General features: G+C 23.7%; 7 protein-coding genes across 7 annotated transcripts; 4 read left to right on the top strand and 3 right to left on the bottom strand.

Annotated features, from left to right (window-relative positions):
* Positions 1 to 150: 150 nt before the first annotated feature.
* On the bottom strand, positions 151 to 3,354 carry DDB_G0293508 (hypothetical protein; the record flags this gene model as incomplete). The annotated part of the gene is made up of 2 exons (XM_629100.1): positions 151 to 1,678; positions 1,775 to 3,354. The coding sequence occupies 2 exons, from the start codon at positions 3,352 to 3,354 to the stop codon at positions 151 to 153; spliced, it is 3,108 nt and encodes a 1,035-aa protein (XP_629102.1).
* Positions 3,355 to 4,176: 822 nt separating this feature from the next.
* On the top strand, positions 4,177 to 4,521 carry DDB_G0293506 (hypothetical protein; the record flags this gene model as incomplete). The annotated part of the gene is made up of 1 exon (XM_629099.1): positions 4,177 to 4,521. The coding sequence occupies one exon, from the start codon at positions 4,177 to 4,179 to the stop codon at positions 4,519 to 4,521; it is 345 nt and encodes a 114-aa protein (XP_629101.1).
* A 675-nt stretch (positions 4,522 to 5,196) lies between these two features.
* DDB_G0293504 (hypothetical protein) lies at positions 5,197 to 6,964 on the top strand (the record flags this gene model as incomplete). The annotated part of the gene is made up of 2 exons (XM_629098.1): positions 5,197 to 5,760; positions 5,852 to 6,964. The coding sequence occupies 2 exons, from the start codon at positions 5,197 to 5,199 to the stop codon at positions 6,962 to 6,964; spliced, it is 1,677 nt and encodes a 558-aa protein (XP_629100.1).
* A 198-nt stretch (positions 6,965 to 7,162) lies between these two features.
* Positions 7,163 to 7,976, bottom strand: rpl23a (S60 ribosomal protein L23a; the record flags this gene model as incomplete). The annotated part of the gene is made up of 3 exons (XM_629097.1): positions 7,163 to 7,493; positions 7,588 to 7,750; positions 7,961 to 7,976. 3 exons carry the CDS (start codon positions 7,974 to 7,976, stop codon positions 7,163 to 7,165), a joined length of 510 nt encoding a protein of 169 aa, XP_629099.1.
* A 792-nt stretch (positions 7,977 to 8,768) lies between these two features.
* DDB_G0293500 (hypothetical protein) lies at positions 8,769 to 10,031 on the top strand (the record flags this gene model as incomplete). The annotated part of the gene is made up of 2 exons (XM_629096.1): positions 8,769 to 8,894; positions 8,985 to 10,031. 2 exons carry the CDS (start codon positions 8,769 to 8,771, stop codon positions 10,029 to 10,031), a joined length of 1,173 nt encoding a protein of 390 aa, XP_629098.1.
* A 98-nt stretch (positions 10,032 to 10,129) lies between these two features.
* On the bottom strand, positions 10,130 to 11,477 carry DDB_G0293498 (UBX domain-containing protein; the record flags this gene model as incomplete). Its single annotated transcript, XM_629095.1, has 2 exons — positions 10,130 to 11,275; positions 11,376 to 11,477. 2 exons carry the CDS (start codon positions 11,475 to 11,477, stop codon positions 10,130 to 10,132), a joined length of 1,248 nt encoding a protein of 415 aa, XP_629097.1.
* Positions 11,478 to 12,103: 626 nt separating this feature from the next.
* Positions 12,104 to 14,734, top strand: vps52B (Vps52 / Sac2 family protein; the record flags this gene model as incomplete). Its single annotated transcript, XM_629094.1, has 1 exon — positions 12,104 to 14,734. The coding sequence occupies one exon, from the start codon at positions 12,104 to 12,106 to the stop codon at positions 14,732 to 14,734; it is 2,631 nt and encodes an 876-aa protein (XP_629096.1).
* Positions 14,735 to 15,000: the final 266 nt, after the last annotated feature.

Below are 15,000 nucleotides of genomic sequence, written 5' to 3'. Positions count from 1 at the left end.
TATTTTTGAAATTTAAATGAAAATGGTGATTAATCTCGATAGATTTTTTTTTTTTTTTGGTAAAAACAAAATGTGGTGTTTTGATTTCGCTTGATTTTTTTTTTTTTTTTTTTTTTTGATAAATTATTTATTTTTTTATTTTTTATTTTTTCATTCGTCTTGACTAAGAGAATCAACTTCAATTGAGGCATCGAGATCTTCGGAGTAAACACCACCAATTGAAACAATATTCTTCTTTTCATGTCTACCCACTGGTGGGACTGAAAAATCCTCAAATAAACTATTTTTTTCATTATCACCCAATTCTTGTTTTAATTTCAAAGAGAGAGAATCAGATTTCTTTTTTGATGATTTTGATTTTCGATTATCTTCATCACTAGAAGAATTTCTATCCCTTTTCTTTGTTTCATTACTTGGTAATCTACCCTTAATGGTACGATTTTGAATGAATTGACCACTTTCTTTCTTCTTTGGTTTTTTGCCTTTATCGCAATCATCACTTTCGCTACTACTACTGCTACTACTGCTACTACCACTACCACTACCTTTTTCATTATTAAAGTTTTTACTAACCGATATTGTTGAGGCTGGTTGAAATTTCTTTTTACCTGGTAATCGACTACTATTTGAACTAGAACTGAGTGATGGCGATTGTTTTGATTGTTCTAGATCATCTTGTTGTTGTTGTTGTTGTTTTTGTTGTTTATTTACATTATTATTTAAATCAAAACTACTTGAATCTTTTGTGTTGATAGTCTTATCTTCAACATCAAATTCATCAACTATAGTTTTATCATTAATTTTATCCTTTTCTTTTTTATCTTTAATAACAATATTATTATTATTATTATTATTATTATTATTATTATTATTATTATTATTATTATTATTATTATTATTATTATTATTATTATTATTATTATTATTATTATTATTACTATCATTATCAGAATCATTAAAACCAAAATCTTCTGTTGAATCGTTTAAAATGTTATCAGTACTCTTTAGTTTGTATTTTTGAGGTGTTGGAGTTTCATCAATAATTTCCAAACTGCTTGAATCCATTTGTGATGCACCACCTAATTGATAACCAATACTACCATTACCGAAACCATCACTATTTTTATTTATATTTACACCATTAATATTATTAATATTATTATTATTATTACTGCCATTGATATTATTTGTACTTGGGGCACCAGATCTATAAATTAAATCAAACTTTTCCTCCTCTTCCAATGATCTAGCATTTGGGTATTGCCTTGAACGAATTTCATAGATTAACTTTTTAATTTCTCTCCTCTTTCTATGAATTGCAGAGGCAGAGAACCAACCGGGTCTCTCCAAAGGTTTTTTAAAGCTAGTTTCTGGTTCCTTACAAAATAGCTCCAAGTAATGCAAAAGATAAACACCACAATCTGAACCATTATTTTGAAGTGGAAGATGTGAAATATGATATGGAAAATTATCTTGATTAAATTCTCTCAATGGTGTAACACCATCCACTGCTTTCTTATTTTTCCATTCCAATGTTAAATATTTCCTTAATTTATTTGCAAATTGACCTGGTCTTTTAAATAATGAATCTAAATAAATCATACATGGACTTTTTTCATATTCACCAACAACTTTATCTGCACCTGGATAACATATAATCATTAAACTCCAATGTGCTCTAATTAAAAAAAAATGTTAATATTCCCCAAAATAATAACTTAATAAATATATATGAATATTTTTCAAAAAAATATATATATATATTATTACATACGCATAATTAATTGGTACAAAAATAAAATCTTTTGAAAATAAATCTTCTTTACCAGTCCATTTTTTAACATCTTCATAAGCTAAATTTTCATTATCTTCATTTGTGAAAAGTTTATAAAAAAAACTATTAAAGAAAAAGTATTTCTTACGCTGTTCCTCTGTTAAGACTTTATCTTTAATATACATTGAATAAAATTCTATGATTGAATCATTTAAAAATTCTCCAGGTTCCAAACGTTTAATATCATTTCTAATGATTTTAACTTGTGACATTTTATTATTCTCTTGAGTTTCAGGATAAACCATAACAATTTCTTCACCATCAACGGCCAATTTCTCTTTTCTTGGTTTTGATATCGTTGTTATTGTTGTAGGTTTTGTTATTGTTGTTATTGGTTTATCCCAGTCTGAAAGTGTATCATCTGAAAATGTGTCCTTTATAGTAGATACTGGTACACCATATGTATTTTTAATTGATCTATAATTATTATTTGAATAACTAGTAAAATTTTTATAATTATTATTATTATTACTATTAATATTATTATTGTTGTTGTTGTTCTTCAAATCTTTGATAGTTGTAATATTACTACCCCCTATATTATTAGTTTTTTCGGATGGAGAATTTTCTAAACGTCTTAATCGTTTATAAATATCTACTGCATCTGGCTTTATTATATCACCACTACTACTAATAATACTACCGCTACTACTACTACTACTAATAATACTATTACTACTACTACTACCGCCACCAACACTGCTATTATATTTTAATGCACATTTATCAAGATAAAATTTCCAATCTGCATTAAAATTCTTATCTTGTGAGATAAATGTAAATGATCCACCATTGAGTGTATTTGATTTTGGAGGAGATTCATTATGTAGGTAAGAGGTTCCTCTATCAAATAGAATTTCGAATTGTAAATCGAATTTATTTGTTATTGATTTTGTTACTTTGACTAAAGTTAATTCTTTATATGAAATTTCGAATTCTAGAGGAGTAGTAAAATTACAAGTTCTAAATATTACTCTATGTAAACAAAAAACGATTGGTCCTTTCATTGTAAAATCAAGTGTTGATGATTGTCGACCATTACTACCAGCAGAAGATACCCTTTTTAATGTTTGACCCTCATTGATATGAATTAAAAAAATAGGGACCTCGGCTCCTAAACATCCCTTTGAAAATGATTTATCAAATTCTTTAATTGGATGATTGATGTCACTACCTTCAGGTGGTGATATTAAAGTTGGTGGTCTTCTATTTTGAGTTTTAACTTCTTTTATTTGTGCTTGTTGATCCATTGCTTGTTGTTGTTCTCTAAAAAAACTATAATCGGGCGTACCCCTAAGCTTTGATTTGCTATACGATTTTGGTTTAATTTCTTCCCCCTCGATACTATTCTCTTGAAGAACATAATGATCGACTTTTGGTGGTGCTTTAGTTTCTTGTGAACCCAATCCCACTCTTGTTACTGAAAAAGTAGAATTACCACCATCCGTCACAACAATATGGTTATTCTTTGAGTTTTCCATCTCGTCATTGAGATAGTCAAACATTCCTGGTGTTGACATTTCTAATCTTCTATAAAACTTTTATTTGTATTTATCAAAATATTGATACAATTTAAAAATTTTGCATATATGTATATATATAATATTTAAAATATCTGTAAACTATTTATTGTTATTAAGTTTTATTAATGTTTTTTTTTTTCAAAATTTTTTTTTTTTTTTTTTTTTTTTTTTTTTTTTTTTTAAAATATTTAAAAGTAAAAGAAAAAAAAAAAAAATTAAAAAATATGTATCAATGAATATATTATAAAAATAATATAAATAGGAAGTGATAATTTGGATTATAGAAAAAAATAAAATAAAAAAAAAATAAAAAAAAAAAAAATTGAAAATTAAAAAAAAAAAATAAAAATTAAATAAAAAATTCAAAAAAAAACTTTTTTTAGAGGTAAATTTAAATCATTTTTCTTTTTTTTTTTTGTTTTTATATTTTTTTATTTTTTTGGAAGTTGATTTGAAAGATATCCAATATTTATTATTTTCAGGGAGATTGTATTAAATGCGAGAATCGTTCACCCGTAAAGGGTAAAATTATTTGTAGCTCCTGTAACCAATATCAACAAACCAAAAGAGAAAGGCAGTGAATAAAATCAACAAAGAAAAATTAAGATTAGTTAAGAAAATCATCGTAGAAAGTTGGAAAAGGAACAAAAAGAACTTTCTGAAAGTTCAACTAGAAAGTTCAACTAGACAATACTTTATTTTAAATTGTTAAAAAAAAAAAAAACCTAATAAATAAATTTATAAAAATAGCTACTTCACGAATTTATTTTAATTTAAATAGTAATAATAATTTAGTCTAAATAAACCTTATTTTGAGAAATGAAAATAAAAAAAAGCTTTTTTCATTTTTTTTTTTTTTTTATTTTTTATTTTTTTTTTTTTTTTCAAATTATAACGTTAAAGCACTCTGTTGCAAATTCCTTAATTATTTTGTTTATTGTTTTGTCTTGGGAAAAAGTCAAAATTTTGACTTTTCCTGCGGGCGTCATATTAATTTTTTTGAGGTCAAAGAAGGTTGATAAAAAGAGAAAAGCTGAAAAAGAAGCAGATAGAAAAAATGGTGAAGCAGATGATAATCAAAAATCAGAAGAAGAAATGATTCCAGGTTTATTCTTACAATTCAAAGGTGTTGGTAATGGTTTGAACAAAGGTTGCTTTAATTAATTCTTGACATTGTTTTGCAATATAATCTGATTCTCTATTATATCTTAATAATTTATCTTGTGAATTTAATGTACTAAATCTATAATAAAAAAATAATAAATAATAAATAATAAATTTTAAATTTGAGCGATGGTGAAAAAAAAAAAAAAAAATTGAAAAAAAAAAAAAAATAATAACAAATATATAAATAAATTAAAAATGATTTGGATTTTATTTATTAGCTCTCGTTGGATTAAAAATTATCCAAGTATAAAAAATAAAAATAATTATTCTAGCATGTTCATCTAATTCTGTTTTGGAATTATAGTTTTTTTTTTTTTTTTTTTTAAAAAATTATTTTATTTTTCTTTAAAAATTCTATTTAAAAAATTTTGTTTTATTTTTTATTTTTTTTATTATTTTTTTTTTTTTTCATTTTTAATTTTTTAGATTCAAATCCATTGGGAAATTTTAATTATTATTTCTATTATTTTTGGTAACTAAAATTTAGATAAAAAAACAAGGAATAGTAAAAAATCAATTAAAAATACCAGAAATTTTTTTTTTAAAAAAAAAAAAAAAAAAAAAATATCTCAAAAAAAAAAAAAGTTTTTTTTTTATTATTCATGAAAAATTTTATTTATATAAAAAAAAAAAAAAAAAATAGAAATAAAAAGAAGAAGAATTAAATAAAGGATGTATACTCGTCCAATTTCAAAGATAGAGAAAAGTCAAGATGGTTATGATAGATTATATTTTCATAAACAAACAAATAATGAAAAAGAGAAATTATCACCAATGCAAACATCAACTCCAACAAGTTTAAAAAAAGACCAACCACATGAAAATATTAAAGTTTCAATTTACTATTCAAATGAAAGAGAATCAGAATCGGTGGATATTAGATTAACAGAATGCGAAATCCAATTATTTAAAGAGTTAATGCATGTAATTCGAGATAGTGGTTGTGGCACAACACTACGCGTTGCAGGTGGTTGGGTACGTGATAAATTAAGAGGCGATGATTCAAATGATATCGATATCACCTTAGATAATATGATGGGTGAAGCATTTGCAGAATTAGTAAATAAGCATCTCTCAAGTAAACATCACCAAACTCATCGTATTGGTGTAATTCAATCAAATCCTGAACAATCAAAACATTTAGAAACTGCGACTGTAAAAGTATTTGATATGTGGATTGATTTTGTAAATTTACGTTCTGAAAGTTATACTGATACTTCAAGAATACCTGTAATCGTAAGTTTATTATTATTAGTATTTAAATTTTAAAAAAAAAAAAAAATAGAGTTTACTAATTTTTTTTTAATTTAAAAAAAAAAAAAAAAAGTCAATTGGTACACCACTTCAAGATGCATTAAGAAGAGATTTAACAATTAATTCATTATTTTTTAATATTAATGAGAATAGAATTGAAGATTTTACAGGACAAGGTATTAATGATTTAAGGGATGGCATAATTAGAACACCATTACCATCATTGACAACATTTTTAGATGATCCTCTAAGAGTATTTAGATCGATTAGGTTCGCAAGTAGATTAAATTTTAAGATTGATGAAGAATTATTTAAAGCAGGTAGTGATCCAGTTGTAAAGGATGCAATTAAATCAAAGATTTCCCATGAAAGAATTGCAAAAGAATTTGATGGAATGTTATCAGCAGAGGAACCATATTTATCGATTGAATTAATCAATAAGTTTGGTTTATTTGATTGTTTATTTAGTTTACCAACTGTTGGTTTAGATGAAACCTATATTGAACAATTAAAGAATTCCAATAAAGATTCGGAAAAATATTGTGAAATTGCAGACTCTTGGATTGGGATGGGCAAACAATATGAAGAGATTGATACAAAGAGACAATTGATTCTCTCTGCTTTAATGATACCATTTTATGGTATCAAATTTAAGAATGCAAATAAAAAGAATAAAGAAATGTCGATCATTCATTACATGTTCATAGAGTATATTAAATTTTCAAATAAAGATTATGATGATGTATCATTAATATTGGAATGTTCAGAACAACTTATGGAACATATAATTAAATTTGTATCAGCTGGTATATTCAATCGTAAAGAAATTGGTTTAATCATTCATAAATCTGCTCAACTTTGGATCGTTGTAATAATTATTTCATTTATTAAAATACAATATAGACCCAACAAACTTCAAACACTTTTTAGTAGATACGACAAACCTGAAAATGAAAAATACACTATTTTCCACAAATTTGTAGGTGAAATCAAAGAACATGATTTAATTGGTATTTGGAATATAAAAAGATTATTAAATGGTAAACAAGTCCAAGATTTATTAAATAGAAAACCAGGTACTTGGTTGGCTCCTGTCATACAATTAATTTTAGAATGGCAATTAGAAAATCCATCTAAAACCGAACAAGATTGTAAAGATTGGTTATTAACATTAGATATTAAATAATAAATAAAATTTTCAATATTAAATAATAATAAATAAATAAAATTTTTAAAATTAAATAAATAAAACAAATTGGTAATCAATAAAATATTGAAAAATAAAAATATTAAATATTGTGAATATGTATACACATGAATATATGGTTTTTTTTTTTTTTTTTTTTTTTGAAAAGCTTTTTTTTATTATATAAGGGAGAATTGTTTAGATTAAACCGATTTTGTTGGCAACATCAGCAGCTTCGAATTCTGGTGATAAAGTGACAAAAGCTTTCTTTTCACCACGTGGGGTAATTAAAGTGTTAACTCTCTTGACTTTGACATCATACATTTTAGCGACGGCATCAGCAACTTGTGATTTGTTGGCAAACATATCAACCATAAAAGTGATGGTGTTGCTACCTTCGATTTTTTGGGTGGCAGATTCAGTGGTTAATGGTGCTTTTAAGATTCTGAATTGATCCATTTTGGTGATTTTGTTGACTGATCTTCTTGGGTAAGCTGGTTTCTTTGGGTTGTTTAAAGTAACTGGACGTCTATAAAATTATATAAAATAACCTATTAGTTTGCTGTTGTTTTATTTTACCTGCTTCTTCCTGTTGTGTTATTCCCTATAAATATTATACATACCTGAAGATGACAGAGGTTCTGACCTTACGGGTAGATTTGTTTGAGACACCCTTTTTGACAGCAGAAGCGGCAGCTTTAGCTTTGATGGCAGCAGCTGGGGCTTTAATGCTGGTGAGCTTTGATTTAGAGACAGATAAGTCTTGTTTTGGTGTGTTAGATTTGACTATAGGTTCCAGATTATAGTATAATAATAATAAATATTAGTTTATATTCTCATTTTTATAAAATTGTATATATCATCTATCTCTCCTATCTATTATTTAAATTTTATAATTTATTTATTATCAACACTCAATGATTGATAAAGATTGATGATGGAATTGAAAGATATATGATATATTTAAAATAAAATGTGATAGAGATAACACCATACCTTTTTTTCCTGCCATGGTGATAATGTATCTGTGTAAAACTAAACGCGAAAAAAGAAAAAAAAAACAATTTTGAAAATAACGAAAAATTAGGCACGAGAGAAAAAAAAAAAAAAATTTTGAAATTTTGTGCGGCGCTCATACAATATTTTGATTAACGTTGGAAAAAAAAAAAAAAAATAAAAAAAATAAAAATAAAAAAAATCTTTGAAATTAATATTAAAGTAAGATTACTATAATTTTTTTAATTATATTTATATATTTTATTATTTTATTCAATTTAATTAAAATTTTATTTTTCTTTTTTTTCTTTTTTTTTTTTTTTTTTTTTTTCTTTTTTCTTTTTTTTTTTTTCTACCAAAAGAAATAATTAAATAAAAATAAATAAATAATATTTATTTTTAAATTTATTTTTATTTAATTAAACCATATTTTATATCATTATTTTTTTTTATAGCAATTATCCGAATAAATAATTAAGATTTACCAACTTTGGTTTTTTATTATCATTCTTTTTTTTTTTTTCTATTTTTAAAACTTGGATTTTATTTATTTATTTATTTTTTTTTTTTTTTTAATTAAAATTAATTTTAATAATTGAAGAAAAAAACATATTAACAAAATTTCTTGTGTTTAAAAAAAAAAATAAAAAAAATAATTTAATTTATTTTTGTCGACAAAAAAAAAAAAAACGACAAAAGTCCCTTTCAAAAAAAAAAAAAAAAATTTATTCCATCACAATTATAATTTCAAACTTTTCATATTTTGTAATTTTTTTTTAAAACATTTTGCTATAATATTAAAAATAAAATGGATTTTTCAAAATACGAAGAATGGATGGGTAAAACTGGTTGGAAAAGAGGAGATGGTTTAGGTAAAAATAGAGATGGTATAACAAAAGCAATTCATATTGATAAGAAAAAAAATACATTTGGTGTAAGTAAATTAAAAAATTTAAAAAAAAAAAAAAAAAAAAAAGTTTTATTAACAATATTCTTTTTTTTTATTTTTTTATTTATTTTATAGGTTGGTAGTACAGGATTTCAACATGATAATAATTGGTGGGATAGAGTTTGGGATAATAAAAAAATAGGATCAGAAGAACAAAATGAACTTTTTGAATCAAGATCAGATGTAAATAATAGTAAAAAAAGTGATGATGATACTGATAATGAAAATGATAAAGTTAATAATAATAAAAACAAAAACAATAATAATAATGATAATGATAATAATTTATCATGTAAAGGTGGAATTAAAAGTAAAAATAATAAAAAAGATAAAATTATGAATGAAATTACAAAAGAAGTAAATAAAAAAGAAGAAGAAAATAAAACATTAGTATTTGGTCAATTTAAGAAATCATCATTTATATTAGAGAGTGAAACTTTAGAAAGTATTGAAGAAACTGAAAAAAGAAATAAAGAAGAAGAGACAGAAAGATTAGAATCAATTAAAAGAGAAAATGATAAATTAAAATCAAAATTAAATTTTGATTCTTCTAAAAGACTTCAAGAAGAATTTGAAGCATGTAAAGGTAGAACTCTTAGAAAATATGCACCAATTGGTAAATTAGAAAGATTAAAAGCTCAAGATGAAGGTCGTTATGATCCATCATTATTAAAAGGTGATGGTGGTCAAAAATATGAAGATTTTAAAAGAAAATTAGTTGAAGAAAAAGATGAATTAAGAAATACTAAAAAACAAAGATTAGAAAATGAAAATGAAAATATTAATTATAAAGATAATGATCAAAATGAAATGGAACATGTTAAAAAAGATAATAAAGATAAAAAAGAAAAGAAAGAAAAGAAAGAAAAAAAAGATAAAAAAGAAAAAAGAAAATCAAATTCAGATGACGATGACAATGATGATGATGATGAAAAGAAAGTAAAAAAAGATAAAAAAGAAAAGAAAAAGAGTAAATCTTCAAAAGATAATGAAGAAAAAGTAGAAAAGAAAGATAAAAAAGATAAAAAGGATAAAAAAGAAAAGAGTGAATCATCCTCTAAAGATGATAAAAAGAAAGTAAAAAAAGATAAAAAAGAAAAAAACAAATCAAAAGATGAATAAAAAACAAATAATTACCAAACAACTAAAAACTGGATTCAATTATTATCATTATCATTATTATTATTATTTTTATTTATTTCATATTATTTTAATATTATTTATTTTAATTTTTGAATTAATAAAGCATTTAATAAACCAGCATCTTTTAAAGTTGTTGAAGTTGGGTTTGTGACTGGTTTTTGAGGGAAACCAGTTAAAAGATCAAAAGATTGATTTGAACCACTTGAGCTATTGATATAATTAATAACATCTTGAAGGGTATGAGAGTGATTAAAGGTTGTTGAAAGTCTTGAACCATTTGCTAAACGAATTTGAACTGTTGTTGTTGGTTGTGATTGATCTACATTGATTGATGATACATTTGGTGTTGAAGTTGTAGTAGTTGAAGTAGTGGTTGCTCTATTGTTGTTATTATTATTATTATTATTATTATTATTTGTTGAGGTGGAAGAACTACCTAAAGTTTGACCACCACCAGAGAATGCAACATATTTTGGTTTTGCTGGTTCAACATAATCTTGATTATGATTATTTATCAAAGTTACAGATAAACCATTTGGAGTGGTTGCTTTTTTTTGAAGTTCACGTGGTACAATACCCCTTTGAATATCATCGAGTAATTCTTTATTCTCTGGATTATCATACTTACGAAGTGGACCATCATCAATGGTGAAACCTTGATTCCAAAAGGTGACTTTAACTTCTACGACTTGAGAATTTGGATCTTTTTCCTTTGGTTTGCTTACATTACGATTACCTTGATCAGTGGCACCCAATTGATAACCAACACTATCGAATGAATCTGGTTTTTCAACTTTCTTTTCATTGGATGCAACAGCACCATGTCTTTTGGCACTATCGAATACATCGTTTACAATATCACCACTACCACCGTTTTTACCTTTCTTTGGTGCACTTTCAACCACCAAACCACTCTTTTCACCACCAGTGAAATATTGTTGAGATCTGTCATCTTCATCATCATCACCATCACTATGATCATGATCATCATGATCATCATTATTGAAATCTGATAATGTTCTAATACCACCTACTCTACCACCTGCTGGTGCTTTCTTACTAACAGTTTTTGCAACTGGTTTACTATATACTGGTCTTGATGCTGGCATTGGATCTCTATGATCATCTTCCTCTTCCTCATCTTCATAATCTTCTTCAATTTGTGGTTGATCATTTCTTTGATTTTCTTCTTCTTGTAATGTTGTAAAAGTTTGTGCTGCTTTCTTTAATTTTTTTAAAAAAAAAAAAAAATAAATAATTTAGGATAAAAAAAAAAAAAAAAAATAAAAAAGTGATAAAAAATTAAGAATAATAAAATCTTACTTCTAAATCCCAATCATGACTCTCTAAATAAAATGTAGATTCTTCTTTTGATGCACCTGTAATTGATTGAAATGTTGCAATGGCTTCACTATGATCACTCATTATTATATTATATATATTTTTAAAATTATTTGTATTTTTGTGTTATGTGTGTTGTTTTTTTTTTTTTTTTTTTTTTTTTGAAATTTGTTTTTTTTTTTTTAAATTAAATTTTATGAACACACTTTTTTTTTTATTTTTTATTTTTTTTTTTTATTTTATTTTTATTTTTTTTTTTTTTTTTCCAAACTCACAAAATTTTGATGAATTTATTCAAAGAAATTATTTAAAATAATGTTAAATAAACAAAAAAAAAAAAAAAAAATTGAAAGGAGATACACACCATTTAGGAGATATTGTTTAGGTTGTATTTAAAATTTAAATCACTATGGTTAATAATAAAATTTTTGATAGATTACTTTAAAAGGAAAAAAAAAAAAATAAACTCCAAAAGTAAGGGGAATAATTTTTTTATTATTAATTAAATATTTTCTATTTTTTCATTTAAATACTTTTTTTCATTTTAAATTAATTTATGGAAAAAATAGAAAATATTTTATTAATAATAAAAAAATAAAATTTTGTTGGATTTTTTTTTTATTTTTTTATTTTTTAATTTTTTATTTTTTTTTTTATTTTTTTTATTTTTTGCAATTCACATTTTCAACTCAGTGTGAAAAATATAAAATATGAATAATAATAGTAATAATAATAATAATACAAATAATAATAATAATAATTTAAAAAATAATAAAAATACAGGTTCAAATCTTGATGAAGTATTTGATAAAGAATTAAATGGTACAAGTAAAGGATTTCGTCATCACGAAGAAGATGAAGCAGTAACAACAAATAATGAATTTATAAGTGATGATGATACAAATTCATTATCAAATAGTTTACAATCAATAGAAATTTCAAAAAAATCTAAAAATCAAAATAATAGTAACAATACAAATAATAAAGAACAAATTGAAAAAGATGACAATATGGAATTTAAATTTGATTTAGATTTAACAACAATCAATATAATGGGAGAGGGTATGGAAGATTTTGAAAATCAAATTGAACGCTATGCAAAGGATGAGCAAGTTATAGCAAATTGTTTGGATAAGGGTATTGATTTAAGTAAATTTTCAAAAGAAGTTGGTGAATCGTTAGAGAGATGTGATAAGGAGATGAATGAACTTTATCAAGATATTATACCAGATTATGTTAATGAGAGGGAAACATTTGCAATACTTTATAAAACCATAACAGAGAGTACTGATCTATTGAGTGGTTTCGAAGATATGTTAAGTAAATTTCAAGGTGAATTAACAAACATTTCAAAAGAAATGAGAAATTTACAAGAGTTATCGATTACACAGAATTCCAAATGTGTCAATAGGAAGAAGGTGGTGGAACGATTGGATAAGATTATAGAGGAGGTTTCGATATCGGATGATTTGATACACCTATTGACACAAGGTGAGGTTAACGATCAGTATCTTCAATATCTTTCAATATTCAGTAAGAAGATAGGCCACATATCGTCACAAAAGATCGATGGAGTCTTTGCAACGGGTGAAATTGAAGAGGTGACACTGAAACTGTTGAACGTGGTTTTGGATAAGATTCATAGGTTTTTCATGGTACAATTCAACCAAATCAAGGATATACAATCGTTGCAATCGAAACAACAAGAATTCACCCTATACAGACAAGCATTTATATTCCTCTATAAACATACTAGACGTGTTGCTAGAATTCTATTCGATCAATATAAAGAGATTGCTGAAAGAATCTATTCATCCTATTATAGAAGTTATATAACATTCTTGGAGAAACTTCAAATGGAACCAACATCAAGAAATGATTTAATTGGTATGCACGAGAGTAAAACCAGGGGATTCTTCTCGAGTAAAAGTAATAAATTAAAGTGTAAATCATCCATTTACACCATTGAAACTAGGTATCAGATTTTAAATGAACTCGAAACTCCACCATTAAAACCCCAATCTATCAATTTCGAATCTTCCTCTGCCTCTGACTCTATAAAATATTCCTATGAAGTTATATTCAGATCATTGTTATTCTTTATCATTGATTTAGTATCATATGAAAATATGTTTCTAAAGGATTATTTCCTATCAAATAAAGATAGTTCTACTTTTTTATTTTGTAAATCAGAATCATTATTTATGGAGAATTTAAATGGTTATTTAGCATCAACTTATGATATAGTGGCTTTGTTATTAATATTATCAATCACTAGTAAATATAGAAGTAAAATTCAATTCAAATCAGATTGTACTGATAGATTATTTCAATTCATTATTAATTCAACTCTATCAAGATTAACAATATTATTCGAAGAGAATATTCAATCTATTAGAGATGCAAATGTTAAAGATTTATCACCAATTGAAGAAAATAGACCTCATTATGTTGTTAGAAGATATAGTGAATTAATTGGTTCATTTTCAGTTTTATATAATTTTAATAATATTAATAATAATAATAATAATAATAATAATAATAATAATACCAATAATAATAATGATTTAATTAATACGGATAATGATCATTTATTATTTAATATTAAAGAATCACATTCAATAATTAATGAAAATTTAGCAATAATGAGAGTTGAAATGTATAAATTAATTAATAGACTATCTGATGATTTAAAATCAAATCATCTTTCAAAATTAATTTTTAGATTAAATAATTTTGATTTAATTTTAACAATTTTAACTGATAAATTAAATAGTAATAATAATATTGTAAATAATAATAATAATAATAATAAAATTAATGGTAATAATAGTAATAAAAATGATGAAAATAATAATGATAATAATAATAATAATGAAAATGAATTTATTGGTAGCGGTAATGAAGATAAAGATTATTGGATTTTATTATTTGAAAAAGAAGCTGAACAATATTGTTTAGAACAATTGGTTTCATTTGTATATTTTAAAAATGTTATTACAACTGTTAGAGATTTGTATCCATTGATTGGTTTATATACGTTGGAAGAAATTAACCATCCACAATTGAAGAAAGAAATACTTGAAGAAATATTGAAACAATTTTATCAAAATTGGAGATCTGGTATCGAAGAAATGAATGTAATAGTCACTCAACAATTTCCAAACTTTAAAAATGGTATGAAAATCTTTCAAATGATTCTTGATAAACTATTCAATTGCTATAAACAATTCACCCAAATCATTCTAAAATATTTTAAAAATTTGAAAACAAGTCCTTTCTATTTGGCTGAAACTGAAATTTCTTATGAAATTAAAAAATATTATGTTTCTTTTGATTAACCACCTAATAATAAAAATTATAAAAATAAAAAAATATTAATAATAATAATAAAAATAAAAAAATATTTATAATAATAATAATATAATATAATAAATAAATATTGGAAAAACAAAAAACTTTTATTAAAAATAAAAATAATAATATAAATGGATATATTTTATTTTTTTAATAATATTTTTTATTTTATTTATTTATTTATTTTTAATTTACCAAAAAAATATTTATATATTTTTTTTTTTTTTTTTTTTTTTTTTTTTTTTTTTTT

Source organism: Dictyostelium discoideum (genome assembly GCF_000004695.1).
Source record: "Dictyostelium discoideum AX4 chromosome 6 chromosome, whole genome shotgun sequence".
Lineage (NCBI taxonomy): Eukaryota > Evosea > Eumycetozoa > Dictyosteliales > Dictyosteliaceae > Dictyostelium > Dictyostelium discoideum.
The sequence above is the reverse complement of the archived record's forward strand: the minus strand, read 5'-3'. Positions and strand labels throughout refer to the sequence as shown.